Consider the following 19,669-nt stretch of genomic DNA (forward strand, 5'->3'; position numbering starts at 1 on the left):
AGCTCTTTCATCATTTGCTTCATTTGTTTTAGCTACTCTCTGTTAGAGAGAAACTTTCAGAGTCTCTTCTGATACCCACTTTGGTCTTTTTTTCTTTTATCTTTTTAATGACATTTTGCTTTCTTTGTATAGGACGTTCTTGATGTCATCCTACAATTTGTCTGGTTTTGGCCATCACTGTTCAATATGTCACATCTGTTCCTAGATGGTCTCTAAATTTAGGTGGGATATAACCAAGGTTTTATTTTACCTCTTGTGGACTTTTTCAATTTTCTTCAGCTTCAATTTGAACTTGCATATGCACAACTGATGGTCTGTTCCACAGTTAGCTTCTGGCTTTGTCTGCCTGACGATATTAAGCTTCTCCATCACATCTTTCCACAGATTCCTGTGTATTCCAACTGGCGAGGTCCACATGTATAGCTGACGTTTATATGGTTGCAAAAGGTGTTTGCAACGAGTAAGTCATTGATCTTGACAAATTTAAGCATACAATCTCAAGTCTCATTTCTATCACCAAGGCCATATTTTCTAACTATCAATGATTCTTCGTTTCCAACTTTCACATTACCATCTCCAGCAGTAATCAATACATCTTGATTACATATTTGGTCAATTTCAGACTGCAGAAGTTGATAAAAATAATCAATTTCTTCATCTATGGCTTTAGTGGTTGGTGCATAAATCTGAATAACAGTCGTGTTAACTGGTCATCCTCATGGAGATAAGCATATGGATATTGTCCTCTCACTGACAGCACTGTACTTCTGGACAGATTTTGAGATGCTCTTTTTGATGGTGAAAACAATACTTTTCCTCTTCAATTGGTCATCCCTGGCAAAGTGGATCACATGTCTGATGATTCAAAATAGCCAACATCAGTCCACTGTAGCTCACTAATGCTGAAGATATCAATGTTTATCCATTCCATTTCATTTTTGACAACTTCTAATTTCCCTACATTCATACTTTGTTCATTCCATGCTCCACTTATTAATGAGTGTTTAAAGCTGTTTCTTCCCATTTTGAGTTGTGCATCATCAGCAAATGAAGGTCCTGAAAGCCTTAGTCTATCCACATCATTAAGGTCGACTCTACTTTGAGGAGTTAGCTCTTCCCCAGTCATATTTTGAGAGCCTTCCAACCTGAGGGGCTCATCTGGCACTATATCACACACTGTATGAGATACTATATCATAAGGTTTTCAGTGGCCAACTTTTTCAGAACTAGATGGCCCTGTACTTCTTCCCAGTCTGTCTTAGTGTGGAAGCACCACTGAAACCTGTCCACCATGTGTGTGACTCTGCTAGTAATGGAAATACAGTGGCATAGCCTCTAGCCTCAAAGCAACATGCAAGCAACCACAGAATAACAAACTGACAGATGAGTGATAGAAAAGTAGAATAGTGAGAGATTTAACAATATTTTACACAGCTAAGAGAAAACATTTTAAAATGTAGAATAAAATTAGGTAACTTACTTTTGATGGTATAACATCACCCTTAAACAAAGACATTCTTTTTAGTTATTAATAAGAAGTAGCACTATCACTGAGCCAAGAAAGAAGACAGGAAAGAGCGGCATTACCTGGCATGTCATAATACTATTACTCAACAATGAGGTAAAAATAAAATTCTAAGAAAGTAAAGAAAAGACAGTTAAGAGCAGAATTAGGAAAGCAAATTATATTTGTTTCAGGAAAAAAAATATAAGGAAATTTAGGTAGACCAAAGTTAGTATAAGTGGTGAGTACAAAAAAAAAAAAAAAAAGAGGTTCTTAGTTTCTTAATATTTTTAAGGAACTGCGAAATTCATTTGCTTAACAAACATCACGCTATAGCTAGCAATGTGCTAGATGAAATACAAAAAATAAAGCATGAGCTCTACTCTTGAGAAGCTCACAATCTTAAGACTATTTTTAGGAGATCCTAAAAAAGGATCCTAAGAGTATTTTCAGATTAGAATATTTTTCAAATAAATTGTAGCTTTTAGATCTCCAAAAATTAATGTGATGTGAAAGAAAGAGAGACAGAGAAAGAGAAAAGAATTCTGCCCATTTATACTTCATGCAATATTTTGTTGTAGTTGCTGACATAAGAAGCCCTGGTACACAATGGTTAAAGTACTCAGCTGCTAACCAAAAGGCTGGTGGAGGTTCAAACCTACCACCCACTCCAAAGGAGAAAGATGTGGCAGTCTGCTTCCATAAAGATTTATAGCCTTGGAAACCCTATGGAGCGGTTCTATTCCATCCTATATGTTTGCTATGAGTTGGAATCAATGCAATAGCAGTAGGTTGAGTTTTTGGTTTTGTTAATTTACATTAGCAGAAATAAATATGATGCTTTATTTATAGTTTAAACAAATGAGAACGCTAAATGGATATTTTCACTTACCATTTCTATGTTCTCATTAGTAACATGAAGTTGCTTGGTTAGCTGTTGAAAATTAGTCAACTGATCCTAAAGCAGGAAGGTACAGAAGCAGAGTAAATACCATTTTGCTTATAATTCGTATTTTAAATTACACTAAAATCAAATCTAAAAATCATTATACCCAAGTCTAGACAAAATCCGTTGTTTCTAATATTATTATTAATATATGAATTAGTAGTTGAAGAAATACAATTTATAATTTAACTATTAAAAAGGGTGGCAATGCTGAAACTAATGTAGCTATTTATGTTTTACATGAAACCCATTATTTTTAGAAATCAACCTATTAGTAAACAAACATGCTAGAGAGAATTTGTTTAAGAATGGAAAATTGCACTTAACTCAAAACTTATAAATCAAACCATGGTACAAGTTATTATGCTTTGTCCCCTTTTTTAATATTCTCATCGCTTGAGTGCTCCACACGTTTTCAATTGCTGTTTACTTGCTCTGCTCCTTTAAACATCATTTATGCAAGTGACACAAAAAGTTGGGAGGGAAAAATTAAAGATCAGTAAATAACCAGGGAAAGAAGGAAAAATGCAGTCTTGTGCAAAAACAAAAAAACTCACTGTATAGCTACAGTATAAGAATGATCTTACTCATGTGAAAAAAAATATATTGAATAGGCTTAGTGACTGACCTAAATAAGGAAACAGATCTAAAGGACTCACATTTATTAAAAATGGTTTCAGGATCTCAGTGGTAAAAGTCCTAAGGATCAGACCACACATGGATTATTTTCAAACTAGGGCATGTATAAAAAAATTATTTTTTAAGCAGCAAAGAATCATGTAAGCCCCCCCCCAGGTATAAATTCCTAATTAAAATGATAATAGGAACATTCATACTGAAATTTGAAATGTCTGTTGAAGGAGAGTTGAAGAGAGGCATGATAGCTGCCTTTTCAAAATCCACAGAAAAGGGATTAAATTGGAATTACTCCATCGTACTCATAGGAACCAATGGAATAACAAATATGGCAGATTTCCCAGTGGAATGGATGGTCTTGTGAGATTTTGAGTTCCTGTCAATAGAGATGTACAACAAAAGCTTGATGTCTACTTAATAGAAAGAGTACAAAATGATTCTTACTTTGGATGGACATAAATCCTAATGACCACTGTAAAATTTTATTCTGATTGTGTTAGACAAACTTGACATCTATTTAGTGACACCTATTTAAAGGTGTCATTTTCATTTTACATAGCATTATTATTATATTTGAGAAAAGGATCTTCACTTAAGCTAAACACAGTTTTTGTAGCCAGGTCAGAAATCAAGCAAATAAAAGCTTTGGGGTCTATTTGCATGTAATCATCTTCACCAGTACACATAGCTGCCTCTTAGAACTAAATAAAGCTGTCACTGAATTCCATTCTAGAACCCAATGCAGACTGGGCAGTACTTTAATTATCTGTTCAAGAGATTTCTAACTATCAAAAATCTACTTATTGTTGACATAAATAACATAGAAGAGACTTTGACATTCCTTTCCAAAAGTGACTTTCTCCAGAATTCCTTATAAATATACAAAAAAAAAAAAAAAAAGAAGAAGAAACTGAAGAGTACCTTCTGCTTTTGACTTTCAACTACATGAATCTGAGCTTCAGTCATGTGTTCCTGGTAAAGTTTCTGCAGTCTATCCAACTCCTGAGAAACTGTCTGCCAGAGTTCCACTGCCTGGTTTTTTTCCTGTAAAACAAAAGTAGGTTATCATTGCATATTACTAATAGAGCATATAATTTTTATAAGTAAAAAAATATAAAACTTGTGTAAAGATTATAGTTATAACTTTTTGATGATATAGAAATGCATTAGTAATAACTTAGAGAATATAGTTTAAAAGAAAAAATTCTTTACTTTGCAAATGGTTTTTTAATAGAATTCTATGGCCATATTAAAAGCCTTCAATAACACATGTAGGTTTAAATTATTCTTCCTGTTCCACAGGGAGTCTTAGGGTAGTGCAAAGAGTTAACATACTTGGCTGCTAAATGAAAAGTTGGAGATTCAAGTACACCCAGAGGTGTCTTTGAAGAAAGGCCTGGTGATCTACCTCTAAAAAATCAGCCATTGCAAATTTGATGGAAAACTGAAAAAGTAAAAGCAGTTCTACTCTGACATATCTGGGGTCACCTTAGTGGCAATCAACAGCAACTAGTCCTTGTTTTACAACAAAGTTAAGTTTTAGAAACTAATGAAGAAGAAATCTCCCCTCACAAAGTTAAATTTGTTTTTTCTTATTATAAAAGTAATAAATATTTATTGTAGCAAATTAGGAAAATAAAGAAAATAAAATGACTTATTTTTACAACCTAATAATAAATACTAGTATCTGGATATAATTATCTTTGTAACTGTTGGATGTGCTCATGTTTATAGATGTGGTTCTAGGGGAGAGCTTTTTTTCTTAACAGAATTGGGAATCATGTTTGTATTGTACTGTTTTCACCTGCCATTTTCTAATGAGAAATTTCTCAAGTCATTAATTGTTCTTTTAATTCAACAATTCTCCAAGTGTGACACAGGGACCTTTAGGGTCCTAAAGACACTTTCAGGAGTCCTTGAGGTGAAATCTCTATTCAGCATAATGTGCAGATAGTATTTACCTTTTCACTCTCATCTCACAAGTATTCAATGTCGTTTTCTAAAGGCTGCATGATGGGTGATGTTGTCATCACTCTGATTGGCTAAGGGAATGTGTGCTTAGGCTCCCTTTATTTTAAAAACTATCTAATTCAATTTCTAATATGGTTAAGATCACTACAGTCAACCCTCCATATCCATAGGTTCAGCATTTCAGGGAAAAAAAAAATTCAACTGTCAAAGCAATCCCTCAAAGACTAAGAGGGAGCATAAAGTGCTATTTGCATAGTGTTTACATTGTATTCAGGTATTATAAGTAATCTAGTGATCACTTAAAGTATACAGGAAGATGTGCATAAGTTGTAAGCAAATACTACACCATTTTATATAAGAGACTCGAATATCCATGAATTTTGGTATCCACAGAGGTCCTGGAACCAATCCTCTGCAGATACCGAGAGACAACTGCAAATAACTGACAAAAACAAAAGGCTCTTTAGGACTCTCCATAACTTTTAAGACTGTAAAGGGGTCATGAAACCATAAAGGTTGAGAAACATTAAACCAGGAGGTAAAGATTGTTATTCCTACTTTAGGGATGTGAAGGCTGAGGTTCCCACAACATGCCCGGGGCATACTGTAGACAGAGTTGGAAAGAAACTTTCCTTTGCTTGTCTCCAAAGTCCAAAATTTTAAATCCCAGGTCACAGCTAATCTACCATTGCAGTTTTAGTAAGAAGTTTAGACAGTGTAGTGAAAAGAGATTCATTTTTGGAAGCACAGAATATACATTTAAAATAATATATTTATATAAGTTTAAATAAAATATTATTTAAGTATAATATTCAGAATATGCACAAAATATGAATGTTTACAAAGAGTGTGCATCCATGTAACTAGGACCCAGTTCAAAAAAATAGGACGTTATTACTAGTACCCAAAAGCCAGATGGCCCTCTTGTGATCTCTTTCAGTTACTACCATCTTCCCCACAAATAACCATTACCCTGAATTCTAACACCATTGATTAGTTTATTCAAAACTTATATAGTTTAAAAAATTGGAGACAAGCACAAAATCTGGGGACAGAAGACTTGGGATAGATCCATAATTCGTGGCTGAAAGATCCTATACAATTCATTTTATTTCTTTCAGACTCAGTTTCTTTCTCTGTGAATGGTGACAAAAATACCCCACACCACAAAAGGATGCACTGTTTCCCCAAACCTGCTTCTTGACAAGAATCATCTGGACTACAGATAGACAGATTCTCCCAGAACAGAGGTTCTCAAAGGACTAGCAGGATCAGCATCACCTTGGAACTGACATTTATTTGGCAACTATATTTAAAATAAGTAGGGTATTAACAATAAGTTTTATTACTTGAGGATAATAAAGTATCAGAAACCTTCTAAACTATAGAAAATCATTAAGTGTAAACAATTTTGTTATCCTGCTGTTACTGCCAATAAATAATGACTAAGACAGATTTTTTTAAAATTGTTTATTCAGGAAATAATTTTTAAAATCATGTTACTTACTTGATTGGCTAGTTGTAATTGTTCTTGAAGGTTCCTGACTGTTTCATCATCTGTGTAAATATCATTTCCCATCTCTGTGTCAAAGGGAAGGGCCTCCAATTGCTTTTCAACAGCATCTTTTAATTCACCATGTAACCTGTAGAACAGTTAACATAAAAAATAATCTAAATTTATTTTAGTAGCAGTAATTACCATATGAGGCAATTAAAAATAAACATTTGAGCCAAAAATCATTCTTTACACAAAATCACTTTTAAGTAGACTTTGTATCAAAAATTGTTGTTGGTAGGAGTCGGTGAGTTGGTTCCAACTCACAGGGACCATACGCACGGCAGAATGAAACACTGCCCAGCCCATACCAAATATTGAAAGTGTTAGTCATGATTGAATACTGTGCTATGAAAACAAAAATTATATAATAATTTCAAATGCATTAAACTAGTTATAAATAATTCAAGAATAGTTTAAATTGTCCAAAGGAGATTTAAATTTTTCCAAAAGGTAACATTCTGATATTACACCTTATTAAATGATAAAGCAAGCCACTCAGAAAAACAGAATATCACAGTGGTTTAATCAAGTGAGTTAAATGAAAATGAGATAGTAAATCTTGTAGAAGTATTTGCTACTTTGTTCGTTGTTTCACAAAACTCAGTTAACTAGTTCTAGTTAATAAACAAAGTAGATTAAAATGTTTGCTGGCCATGAAACCCAGAATATAAGGAGCTTTATTTTCCAGTAATTCCTACATAAACATTACCACAATTCTGAAAGTCTTATATACAACAATAATCTTACCTTTAAATAAATTACAGATATTTTTAGAACAAGTACCAAAAAAAAGCATAAGAACCCACAAAACGATATAATGAAGTGTTTTATTTTAAAATGACACAAATCTAAGCAGTGATGTTACTCACAAGGGTTAGTGTCCCTCAGTGCAGTAACTCTTGATGTCTTCTCCTCCCCACCCCCACCCCTGGACTTCCTCCTGTACCAGACCATACAGAATCATTGGTAATGTTTATTATCAATCTTAATCATAGAATGATATGTAATAAATATAGTTGTATATCCTTAAATGAAACATTTCTTAGATTATATGAATGTTGTTGCTGCTATGTGCTGTCAAGACATCTCCGACTCATAGCGACCTATGTATAACAGAACGAAACACTGCCTGCAACTGTGCCAGCCTCATGATCTTTGCCATACCTGAGCCCATCCTTGTAGCCACTATGTCAATCCACCTTGTTGATGGCCTTCCCTTCTTTCGCTGCGTCTCCACTTTACCAAGCAGATATCCTTTTCTAGAGAATGGCCCCTTCTGATATGACCAAAGTAGGTGAGATGAAGTCTGGCCATTCTTATTTCCAAGGAGCATTCCAGCTGCACTTCTGCACTTTGTTAGTTCTTCTAGCAGTCCACAGTACTTTTAGCATTCTTTGCCAATACCACAACTCAAAAGGATCAACTCTTCTTCGATCTTCTTATTCATTGTTCAGTTCTCACATACATGAGGCGATTGAAAACACCATGGCTTGGGTTAGGTGCATCGTAGTCTTCAAGGAGACATCTTCACTCTTCAGCACTTGAAAGAGATCTTTTGCAACAGATTTGCCCAATGCAATATGTCTTTTGATGTCTTGACTGCTGCTTCCACTGGCAATGATTGTAGAACCAAGTAATATGAAGTCTTTGACAACTTCAATCTTTTCTCCATCTATTGTGATACTTCTTATTGGTCCAGTTGTGAGGATTTTTGTTTTCTTTGTATTGAGGTGTAATCCATACTGCAGATTGTAGTCTTTTATCTTCATCAGTAAATGCTTCAAGTCATCCTCACTTTAAGCAAGCAAAGCTGTGTCATCTGCATACTGCAGGTTGTTAATGAGTCTTCTTCCAATCCTGATGCCGCATTCTTCTTCATGTAGTCCAGCTTCCTGAATTATAGATTGAGTAAGTATGCTGAAAGAATACAACCCCAACACACTCCCTTCTTGATTTTAAACCATTCAGTATCCCCATGTTCTGTTCAAACAATAGTCTCCTGATCTACGTACAGGTTCCTCATGAGTACAATTAAGTGTTCTGGAATTCCCATTCTTCTCAATGTTATCCACAATTTGTTATGATAACACACAATTTAATGCCTTTGCATAGTCAATAAAACACAAGTAAACATCTTTCTGGTATTTTTAGCTTTGAATCAAGATCCATTTGACTTCAGCTATGATATCCTTCATTCCACATCCCCTTCTGAATCCAGTTTTCATTTCTGGAATTTCTCTGTCATATAGTGCTGCAACCATTTCTGGATTATCATCAGTACGATTTTACTTGCGTGTGATATCAAGGATATTATTCGATAGTTTCCACATTCTGTGGAATTATCTTTCTTTGGAAAGGGTGCAAATATGGATCTCTTCCAGATTATACAAACACTAAGAATAAAATCCACCATTCATCTGTCAGTCATGTTTGTATGTTGCTATGAGGCTGGAGGCGATGCCATCGGTATTTCAAATATGAGCAGGGTCACCCACAGTGGGCAGCTTTCAGTAGAGCTTCCAGATTAAGAAAAACTTGGAAGAAGGAAGGAGCCATCCACTTCTCAAAGAAGTGAAAACCTTATAAACAGCAGTGAAACACTGTCTGATATATTATTAAAAAACTTTATGAATAGCCCTGACACACTGTCCAATATAGTGCCAGAAAATGAGCCCCTCAGGTTAGAAGGCACTCAAAATATGACTGGAGAAGACTTATCTCCTCAAAGTAGTGTCGACCTTTATGATGTGGATGGAGTTAAGCTTTCAGGATCTTCATTTCCTGATGGAGCAAGACTCAAAATGGGAAGAAACAGCTGCAAACATCCATTAGTTACTGACACAAGGAATGTACAAAGTATGAAACTAGGAAAATCTGAAGTTGTCAAAAATGAAATGGAATACATAAAGATTGATATCCTAGGCATTAGTGAGCTGAAATGCACTGGTTTGGGCCATTGTTAAGCAGACAACCATCTGCTGGCAATGACAAATTGAAGAGGAATGGTGTGGCATTCATTGTGACAAAAAATGTTTCAAGACCTACCCTGAAGTACAATGCTGTCAGTGATAGGATAATATCCACACACCTACAAGGAAGACCAGTTAATACCATTATTATTCAAATTTACACACTAACCACTAAAGCCAAAGACAAGGAAACTGAAGACTTTTACCAACTTCTGCAGTCTGAAATTGACCAAACATGCAATTAAGATGTGTTGATTATCACTGATGACTGGAATACAAAAGTTGGAAACAAAGAAGAATAACCAGCAGTTGGAAAATATGGCCTTGGTGACAGAAATGACACTAGAGGTTGCATGACAGAATTTTGCAAGACCAAGAGCTTAGTCATTGCAAATAACTTTTAACAACAACATAAATAGTGGTTACACTCATGGACTTCACCAGACGGAATACACTGAAATCAGAAGACTACATCTGCAGAAAGAGGCGATCAAGAAGCTCAGTATCTTCAGCCAAAACATGGCCAGGAGTTGACTGTGGAAAGGACCACCAACTGCTCCTATACAAATTCAAGTTGAAGCTGAAGACAATTAAAACAAGTCCGTGAGAGCCAAAATATGACCTTGATTATGTCCCACATGAATTTAGAGACCATTTGAAGAATAGATTTGACGTACTGAATACCAATGACTGAAAACCAGATAATTGTGGGATGACATCAAGAACATCATCCATGAAGAAAGCAAAAGGTCATTAAAAAGACTGGAAAGGAAGAAAAGACCAAAATGTATGTCAGAAGAGACTCTGAAACTTGCTCTTGAATGGAGGGTATCTAAGGCAAATGGAGGAAATGATAAAAGAGCTGAACAGTAGATTTCAAAGAGCAGCTCATGAAGACAAATTTTCTGCTGGGGTGCAGTCATCATTTTTCTATAGTATATCGTGGGAAATGTTTGAAATTTCCTTCTCTTACAGGTTTTTGCCTTATAGAGGTTCTGGCTTTTTCAGGTTTCACTGTACTTATAAAGTGCTTGTTATATACCCTGTTTCAAACATACATTCTATCCCTTACAAACAACCCTAGAAAATATATTATGTTAGCATCTCCAATTTATAGATGAGGAAACTAAAGCACAAAGAGGTTATGTAGCCTGTCCAAGGTCACATAGCTAAATAAGTAATAGAACTAGGAGTCAAACAGAAACTTTGGCCCCAAAGTCAACACTCTTAACCAGTATCTGTAGGTATAATAAAATATGTTGTTGTTGCCGTTGTTATGTGCCATCGAGTCCGACCCAACTCATAGCAACCCCTCCTTGGGTTTCCAAGGCAGTATCACTACAGAAGTAGATTGCCCCTCTTCCTTCCAAGTAGTGGCTGGTGGGTTTGAACCGCCAGCCTTCTGGTTAGCAGTCAAGTGCCTTAGGCACTATGCTACCAGAGCTACTATAATAAAATATATAAATAGCAAATAACAAGTAAAAGAGACCTGAGATAATAATGAATAAGGAAAACAGAAAAATTTGAATTATGCCTTTGAATTATCATGTCAGCTAACAATATTGCATATATACCATGGATTGCCAAAAGAATGAACAAATTTGTTTTGGAAGTAGTACAACCAGAATGTTCCTTAGAAGTAAAGATGGTGAGACTTTATCTCACATACTTGGACCTGTTATCAGGAGGGCCCAGTCCCCAGAAAAGGACATCATGCTTGGTAATGTAGAGGGTTGGCAAAACAAGGAAGACCCTCAAACTGATACACTTGTTTTAACAACGGGCTCAAACATAATAATAATGATTGAGAGGATGGTGCAAGATCAGGCAGTGTTTCCTTCTGTTGTACACAAGGTTGCAATGACTCAGAATCAATTTGACAGTGTTTAAAAACAAAGATAAGAATAAGATAATAATAAAAGAAAGAACCAACAGCTAATTTTTCTACCTTTCATTTTCTTTGATGACACTGTCAAGTTGTAGTTTCATCTCACCCATTTGCTTCTGAAAGAATAAAATATGGTTATAGTGACACATTTTCCAGACAATTAGGTCTCCATTAAATAGTACACTCACATGCAAGCAGTTAGATTCTATGACACTAGTCTGTTGATAAGAATTATTCTTTACTTCTGATAAGCAAACATAACTGTGGATACTTTAATGAAACACAGAACATAATAAAACATTCAGTTGGAACAGAACATAAAAAATATTTTCTATAACACATTGAGATATATTTATAAACATAATTCTGATTTACAGATTTTGAGAACAGATAAAAGATGCTCCTCAGTATGGCACTGTAACATACATCAAAGATCTCTCTACACCTTAAATGTATTTTAAATTAATTCACCTTCGTTTATGTGAAGCCCATATGGCTGCTTTTATTTTTCTAATATTTCAAAAGGTAAAATACTATTAGCAAAAAGAAAATAGAGGCTGTCTTCAGTCTCTAATTCACCACTTTTATTAAGTATCTAAATTCTCTGCACTATACAAGGCTTCTATGGTAAACAAAGATGTTCACTACCTTCAAACATATACTTTATTTGAAAGATGGTAAAAAATCACTAACTAAAATAAAAAAAAGAATGAAATGCATACTGTAAAAGTAATGGGATAAAGGTATGATTAATTTTCTCTGAGAGGACCAAGGGATTGTTAAGATTTCAAAAGCAGAAGGGCATTCAAATAGAGAGAAGTATTTGTAAAACCAAAGGAGCAAAAAATTTGGGGTAACACAGCTTTCAATAAACCTGAATGGGCAGAAAGGGGACGTCAGGAAGAACATTCTGTGAATATCGTATTAAAGCAAAACTGCAATCAACTCATGATATGTCCATTAGTCTTGACTAAAGAAGAGAAGACAAGCTTAAAGAGAATCTGGCAAGGGGAAGATGGACCAGGCAGTAGTACTCCAAGCCTTTCTCTCACCCTTTCAACCACAGAAGCCCAAGACAGCTTGATCTAGAAAATCAGTAATGACCAAATCTAACTACAAATTGGCTTGAAAGATGAACCATTCCCAGGTCTTTGCTGTGCCTAAATCACAACTATTACAAAATGAATTAATTCACTACTAGATAATTGAGAATTGACCATACGTAGAGTGATGCAGAAGAGAGAAAATTAGAAAGGCAGGTGAAGGTCACAAATGCCACAGTAACAAAGAGGTTTGAGTTTTATTGTAGTACTTATCCACATTTTATACATTTTTTAAAACTAGTCTTCAGATTTTTTTTTTTAAATATGGGTGTGTGTTGAAAAGTACTTATTACTCTTAAATAATAATCATGTAGATACATATGCATTAGCTATTGTATTAAAGGTTCATAATTATAGCCATATTAAAAATTCCTTACTATAAAATATTTAACAATATTTAAGACCTGGAAGGAAATGAAATTTCAACAGTACTTCTCACATCAAAAAATTTCCCCTACTACTTAAATTTTCTAGCAGGAAATCTTTCATATAGAGAATTACAGCTGTACTTTTCTTGCTTTCAAGATATATTATTTTTTGACTGGGTCAGTAACATAGGTTATTAAAACTAGTCTACTAGTTAATACCTACGAGCAACTATTCTTAAAAGTAGCTGTCAACATCTTTTTTCTCTCTCAAGTAAGTAGAAACTTTTCTTATTATGGACTCTTGCACTTTCTTCAACAGCTTCTTCGTCTCTTAAAATAAATTGAGCTAAACTCACACATATATATAGGTTTGACAGAGGCTATTTCTACACAAGTATTTATATATGCTGCACATATATCCATGAATATAGTAGAGCATACAGGGAGCAAAGTTAGGAAAACTTCTTAGCCATAGCCAAACACCTTGAGGGAATGAGTCGCTGGGAATGGGGATGCAGTACCATTGTCTCAGGGGACACATAGGTCAATTGGTATAACACAGTTCATAAAGACAATGTCCTACATTCTACTTTGGTGACTAGCCACTGGGATCTTAAAAGCTTGTGAGAGGCCATCTAAGATTAAACTATTGGTCTCTCCCCATCCAGAGCAAAGAAGAGTGAAGAAAATCAAAGACATAAGGAAACAATTAGTCCAAAAGACTAATGGGCTTTGTGAATCCCAGCCTTCATGACCCTGAGACCAGAAGAACTAAATGGTGCGTGGCTACCACAATTGAAAAGGATCACAATAGGAGGTCCTGGATAGAGGGGAGAAAAATGTAAAACAAAACTCAAAATCATAAAAAAGACCAGGCTTACTGGTCTGACAGAGACTGGTGAAACCCCAAGGACTATGGCCCTTAGACACCCTTCTGGCCTGGAAATGAACTCACTCCCGGGGCTCAACTTTCAACCAAATGATAGGCCTATAAAGAATACAGAAATACCAAGGTGGTATGTATTCATTAGAGTAGTGAACTACAGAAGATAAAAAGGGCAGCATTTTCTCAGGGATAAAGCTAATAAGGCAGGAAGAGACAGGAAAGGAGGAGGAAAGGAAATGGTAAACACAGGAAGGAAGTGCAAGAGTGCTGTTACAGTGTGGGGATTCCAATGACTATGTCACAAAACAAAATGTGTATGAATTGTTGAACTGAAAACCAATGACCTCTAAACTTTCATCTGAGTCACAACACAAAATAAAAGTAAAATAAAATTAATTCAATAATTACCTTTAGGTGACAGAGAATGTCAAAGGAATAATGAAGTTAAACATCTTAGTAAAAAGCCGATGAAACAAATAATCAGATAAAAAAAACAAACACACAGTCGTGGAGTCAGACCTGACTCATAGTGATCCCTTCTTGGATTTCTGAGGCAGTATCACTACAGAAGTAGATTGCCCAACCTTCCTTCCGAGGAGTGGCTGGTGGGTTTGAACCACCAGCCTTCTGGTTAGCAGTCAAATGCCTCAGACACTACGCCACCAGATTATAAAAAATGTAAAAAGATTTAAATTTAATATAAATAAGTATTACACATTCTAACAATCAAACCATATACATCATTATGGCAATTCATAAAAAGTGATTTCAGCAGAAACTTTAACAATCATTAGTTCTAAAATAAGAACAAAATGTCATTTATGCATGAGTGTGCTTTCTGTTGTGCTTTGTCAATTAAAAAACTTGAAAGATATTACTACAGCTGTCTCAAATTTAAATGACTACAGGCTCAAAAGCACACACAGTAAAGACAAAAAGATTTAATTAATCTATGAAAAAACAGAAACTACAATTAAAAAAGATTCTTGTTTTTGAATTAGGTCAGAATTACTTTATAAGTTTATATAGTACAGGCATAACCAAAGAAATTAAAGCATAAATCATTTCAGATGCAATGGAAGAACCTAACTTTTGTTTAGAGAATTGTAAGCATTCCATGTTCTTTTTATAAAGCTATGCATAAATCCATTAATTTATAAATAGAAGTTTGTTAAGCCAGAGCTAGCATATCTAGTCACCAAATATATTTGAGGGCTAGACTTAAAAGTATACCTTAGTATCTTGTCTTTGTATATGTATTGAGAAAAATAAAGGAAAAATAAAGCTCTGGGTCTGCATCCACAGCCACATTCTAAGGAAATCAGTCTCAAAGAGTTGTTTACACACAAAGTTGCTAAATTTTCCTCCATTTGCATTAAACTAAGGCAGCCCCCCTACACTTGCCACAACTGAATCCATCCAGGGATCGGTATCTGAGTCAAACAAAATTATGAGCATATTCAAGCTCTATAAAAGAAGTCATCACCTCCTAGAGGACTCAGTTTGGGAAATGACTGTATTTAAGTAATGCTTCTGTGTATGGTCATACAGTACCATCAGAGAGGTTAAATTTGGAAAGGAGGATTTAAAAGATCTTTCTAGAACAAAGTAATACATCTTAAATATTAGGTATAATCTAAAAATGGAGTTCATTGAAATTCACTTATATCCTGAACAATGCTGGACTATTAGTTTTCTAACAGCTTCCTACAACGTTGTCTTAAAAGCCCTGAAGCCCAGAGTTATAATCTATTTTTATAGACAGACTCAGTTTCTTCACTCCCTTAAAAGAAAGCCTCATTACTAAGAGGATTTCAGAAAAAAAGCTGCTGCACCATAAACCTATACAAGTAATCCCTGACTTACAACATATTTGAGTTACAATAGACTGCACTTATGACCATCTGGTTTTATTTTGTTTTTCGTATATCTGATTGTTAGTAATAATGTACTACATAAATGTTGCAGCATGTAATTTTCTGATATTATCATTATTTGTAAATTTATAGGTAATGTTTCCAACCCCTAGAAACAAATAAAGATCAGGTTTATAAAGATATAACAAAAGGCACTAATAATGAAAACTAAAAAAAAAAAAAGGTATTTGACTTACGACAGAACTGATTTATGACAGAGCTGTTAGAATGGAATCCTGTCGTAAATCAGGAATTACCTGTATTATAATTAAACCAACAGTATCTAAAACCTAACAAACGTAACATTTGAAACTGGGAAAAAATAAACTCTGCAAATAATGCAAAATACAGGTAGAACAGGAAAAAGGCCTAAAGGATGTGAGACAGTTATAGGTCTTCTTGAGAAGTGGGTAATTACAGATTTAATTTAAAGATTACCAGAAGGCAGGAATTTACACACACACACACACACACACACACAACACACACATACACACAGACTGGTTAATTTTATGTCTCAATTTGGCCAGATACTGGACTGGTTGCTATTCCGTAAACTGACATAACCTAACATAATGTATTCACCTTCCACGATGCACTCTGATTCGATTAACCAATCAATTGAAAGGGGAGTTTTCTTGTGGTTATAGTCAGCCTCCAGAAAAATAAGTAGATATTCTAGCACAGCATATGCTCTCTGTATCTTGTCCCTGTATTCTTCTCGTTGTCTTCCTCCAGATCTTGGGACATAAGCCTGCAGAAGTCTCTGACTTGCTGCCTCATCTACCTATTTCAGATTTGCCAGAACATTCCACCCCAACCCTGTGAGATAGTAGAGATGTCCACATACTGTCTTACCTACAGATTTGGACTTGCCAGCCCCTACAATTTTATGAGCCATTTCCTTGAAGTGAATCTTTCTATATACACACACACACACACACACACACCAATCATTGGTTTTATTCTTCTTGAGAACCCAACCAAGACACACATACACAAACTCTTATAGAGAGTCAAGAATTGATTACTTATAATAAAATACTTTCTCCATTATCAATGTTTTTAAAAAGAATGGGAGCCTATTTTACTTTTTCTTTTCTTAAAATAAATTACATAAAGCTTCATAACCATAATTTCATACCTGATAATATTTCAGCTGCCCATTCAGCTCTTCCAGATGCTTATCATACTCAGTAATAAGAGGAGCTAAAAAGCTAAAGAAAAAAAAATACAGAATAAAAATATGGCATATTTTCTCATCTAGTTAATAAATGTATAACCTATGAAATTGCAAACTAAGAGCCATTATCAAGACTCTATAACATTTGCTTTTTCCTTGTTAATTCAATGGCATATTTAACCTGAAGATACCAAAAACAAAACAAAACCTATAGCCATTGACTTACAGTGACTCCATACAACAGAGTAGAACTGTGCCATAAGGTTTCCAAGATTATAAATCTTTTGCCTCATCTTTCTCCAGCAGAGCAGCTGGTATTTCAAACCAGCAACATTTTGGTTAGCAGCCCAATCTTTAATCACAGCATGACCAGAGTTCCTTAAACATAATGATGAAAAAAACAAAACAAAACAAAACTCACTGCCATTAAGTCGATTTGACTCATAACAACCCCTCCTTGGGTTTCTGAGATGGTATTTCTACGGAAGTAGATTGCCCAGTCTTCCTTCTGAGGAGTGAGTGGCTGGTGGGTTTGAACTGCCAGCCTTCTGGCTAGCAGTCAAATACCTTAGGCACTACACCAACAGAGTTCCAGATTACAAAATAAAAATTCCTAATTCTAAAGGAATTATTTAAACAATAATTCATTATAATTAGAAAAAAATATATGTTTTTTTGGTTTTCTAGTCTTACCTTTGGTCAACTACTGAGTTTCCTAGTATGTTATCTCCATTTTCTTTGAAGACAGCTTCCTATAACAGAGAATATAGCACCTTTTGAAATGTGTTTTCTACAACTTTCTAGCCAAAAATTAATTGTGGATTAGTTATATACAGTTAAAAAGTATTATAACCTTAGAAAATCTATTAATGTAATTCAAAAATAGAGGAAAAGAAATCATTTCAAATGATGCTAAAAATGCATCTGGTGAGCTTCCACAGTCATGTGTAATAAAAACTCTTGGCAAACTAGAAATAGGTTAACTTAATAAAGATTATCTACCAGAAAAGCAAATCATTTACCATTCTTCATGATGAAACGCAGTAAGCACACTGCATTAAATTCAATAATAATACAAGGCTACTCACTATCACGGGCCGACTCGACAGCACATAACAACAACAACAACAACTCACTATCACTGCTAAAATTCATTATACTTGAGGTTCTAATCAATGCAATGTTATACTGGGGAATGGACAGATCAGAGATAAAAAATCTGCAAAGGAAAATGTTGTTGCTGTTGTTAAGTGTCATCCAGATGGCTCTGATTTATAGTGACCCTATGTACAATGAAACACTGCCCAGTCCTGTGCCAGCCTCAGAATCCTGGCTCTGATTGAGGCCATAGTAGCAGCCACTGTGTCAATCCATCTTCTTCAGGATCTCCGCCTTCTTTGCTGATCCTCTACTTTACCAAGCATGATATCCTTCTCTAAGGAATGGCCCTTTCTGACAACATGACCAAAGTAGGTAAGACAAAGTCTATCCATTCTCATTTCTAAGAAACATGCAACCTGCACTTCTTCCAGAACAGATTTGTTTGTTCTTCTGACAGTTGATGGTATTTTCCATCTTCTTCACCAACACCACAATCCAAAGAAATCAACTCTTCTTCAGTCTTCCTTATTCATTGTCAAGCTTTCACATGCAAATAAGGTGTTTAAAAACACCATGGCTTGGGTTAGATTCACTTTAGTTTATAAAGTAACATCTTCAGTTCCGGTAAGATGACGGACTAGGTAGAAAGACTGCATAGACCCTCTTCAACAAAGAAAAGGGAAACTAATTAAAACAGACATAGAAGATAATCCTGGAACCCTGAGCCTTGAAGGGAAAGATATAGAAGTGGACTAAACCCCAACTAGCAGAAGAATTTGCATGAAAATATCAAATAAGGAGACAGACGGAGCTGCGGTCTGGCAGCGATGCTGAGTGATCCTGACGGCATGACACAGACAGCTTTGAGAGTGCCGAGTGCTAGAAGGACCTAAGAATTAACCTGAAAATCGGCCATGCTAGCCAGGGACTGCACAGAGGACTGCACTGGTGGCTGGAGAATAAATGGAGAAGGTGAAGAGAAACACGGGCTGAGCTGTAGACTTTCGCCTGTCTGGAGGGTGCCACAAGTTTGAATGTTTAAAAGCGGCTTGACTATATTGGATATTTAAAGAGACAGCACTCTAGCAGATTCTTGGGGCTTAAGAACACATTCTGCTTCCCAGCAACCCCAAGGGCGCTCCAGACCGGCAAGACTTACAAGGTGCCACATTCCTCTTGTTACTCTTATACCCCACACCCGCTTGGTGAATGGAGATGTGGCCATCCCCCACTCCCTCGCACCTTCTGGGCTCACAGGAACTCCACCACAGTCTGTGTGCTCAGACGGAGTCTGGGTGTCCTGGTCTATCCATTTTTTTCCTTTTCACTTACTTTTTTCTGGTGATTAGTTTGCTTGTATTTGTCTATTTCAAAACAATTATTATTATTAATACTTTTGTCATTTTTACTATTATTCTTAATGTTCCCCTCCCAGGTCCTAGATTTCAGCATTTTTTCTTTTCCCTATTCCTAGCTGAAAATTTTTTTTTTGTTAAGATTCTTTTTTTTTTTTTTTAATTTGAGCTTTTTTTTCACCTTTTTTTCCTCCTGGTTAACCCCATTCCTTGTTTTTCATTTTGCATTTTTCCCAATTTTTTTTCCTTCATTATTCTCCTTCTCCACCTTTTTTTCTCTTACTG

General features: G+C 35.3%; 1 protein-coding gene across 1 annotated transcript in view; it reads right to left on the reverse strand.

Annotated features, from left to right (window-relative positions):
- Nucleotides 1-19,669, reverse strand: part of SCLT1 (sodium channel and clathrin linker 1) — a 346,111-nt gene that overhangs the window by 308,795 nt on the left and 17,647 nt on the right. The window contains exons 3-8 of the mRNA XM_007952997.1: nt 17,622-17,680; nt 16,890-16,962; nt 11,533-11,588; nt 6,565-6,700; nt 4,008-4,130; nt 2,397-2,462 (exon numbers count right to left, since the gene is read on the reverse strand). Coding sequence (XP_007951188.1) covers nt 2,397-2,462; nt 4,008-4,130; nt 6,565-6,700; nt 11,533-11,588; nt 16,890-16,962; nt 17,622-17,680 — 513 coding nt within the window. The remainder of the gene's footprint in view (nt 1-2,396; nt 2,463-4,007; nt 4,131-6,564; nt 6,701-11,532; nt 11,589-16,889; nt 16,963-17,621; nt 17,681-19,669) is intronic.

The sequence above is a fragment of the Orycteropus afer genome, unplaced genomic scaffold (genome assembly GCF_000298275.1).
Source record: "Orycteropus afer afer isolate SDZICR_OR568_19922 unplaced genomic scaffold, OryAfe1.0 scaffold00367, whole genome shotgun sequence".
In the NCBI taxonomy this organism is placed as follows: domain Eukaryota; kingdom Metazoa; phylum Chordata; class Mammalia; order Tubulidentata; family Orycteropodidae; genus Orycteropus; species Orycteropus afer.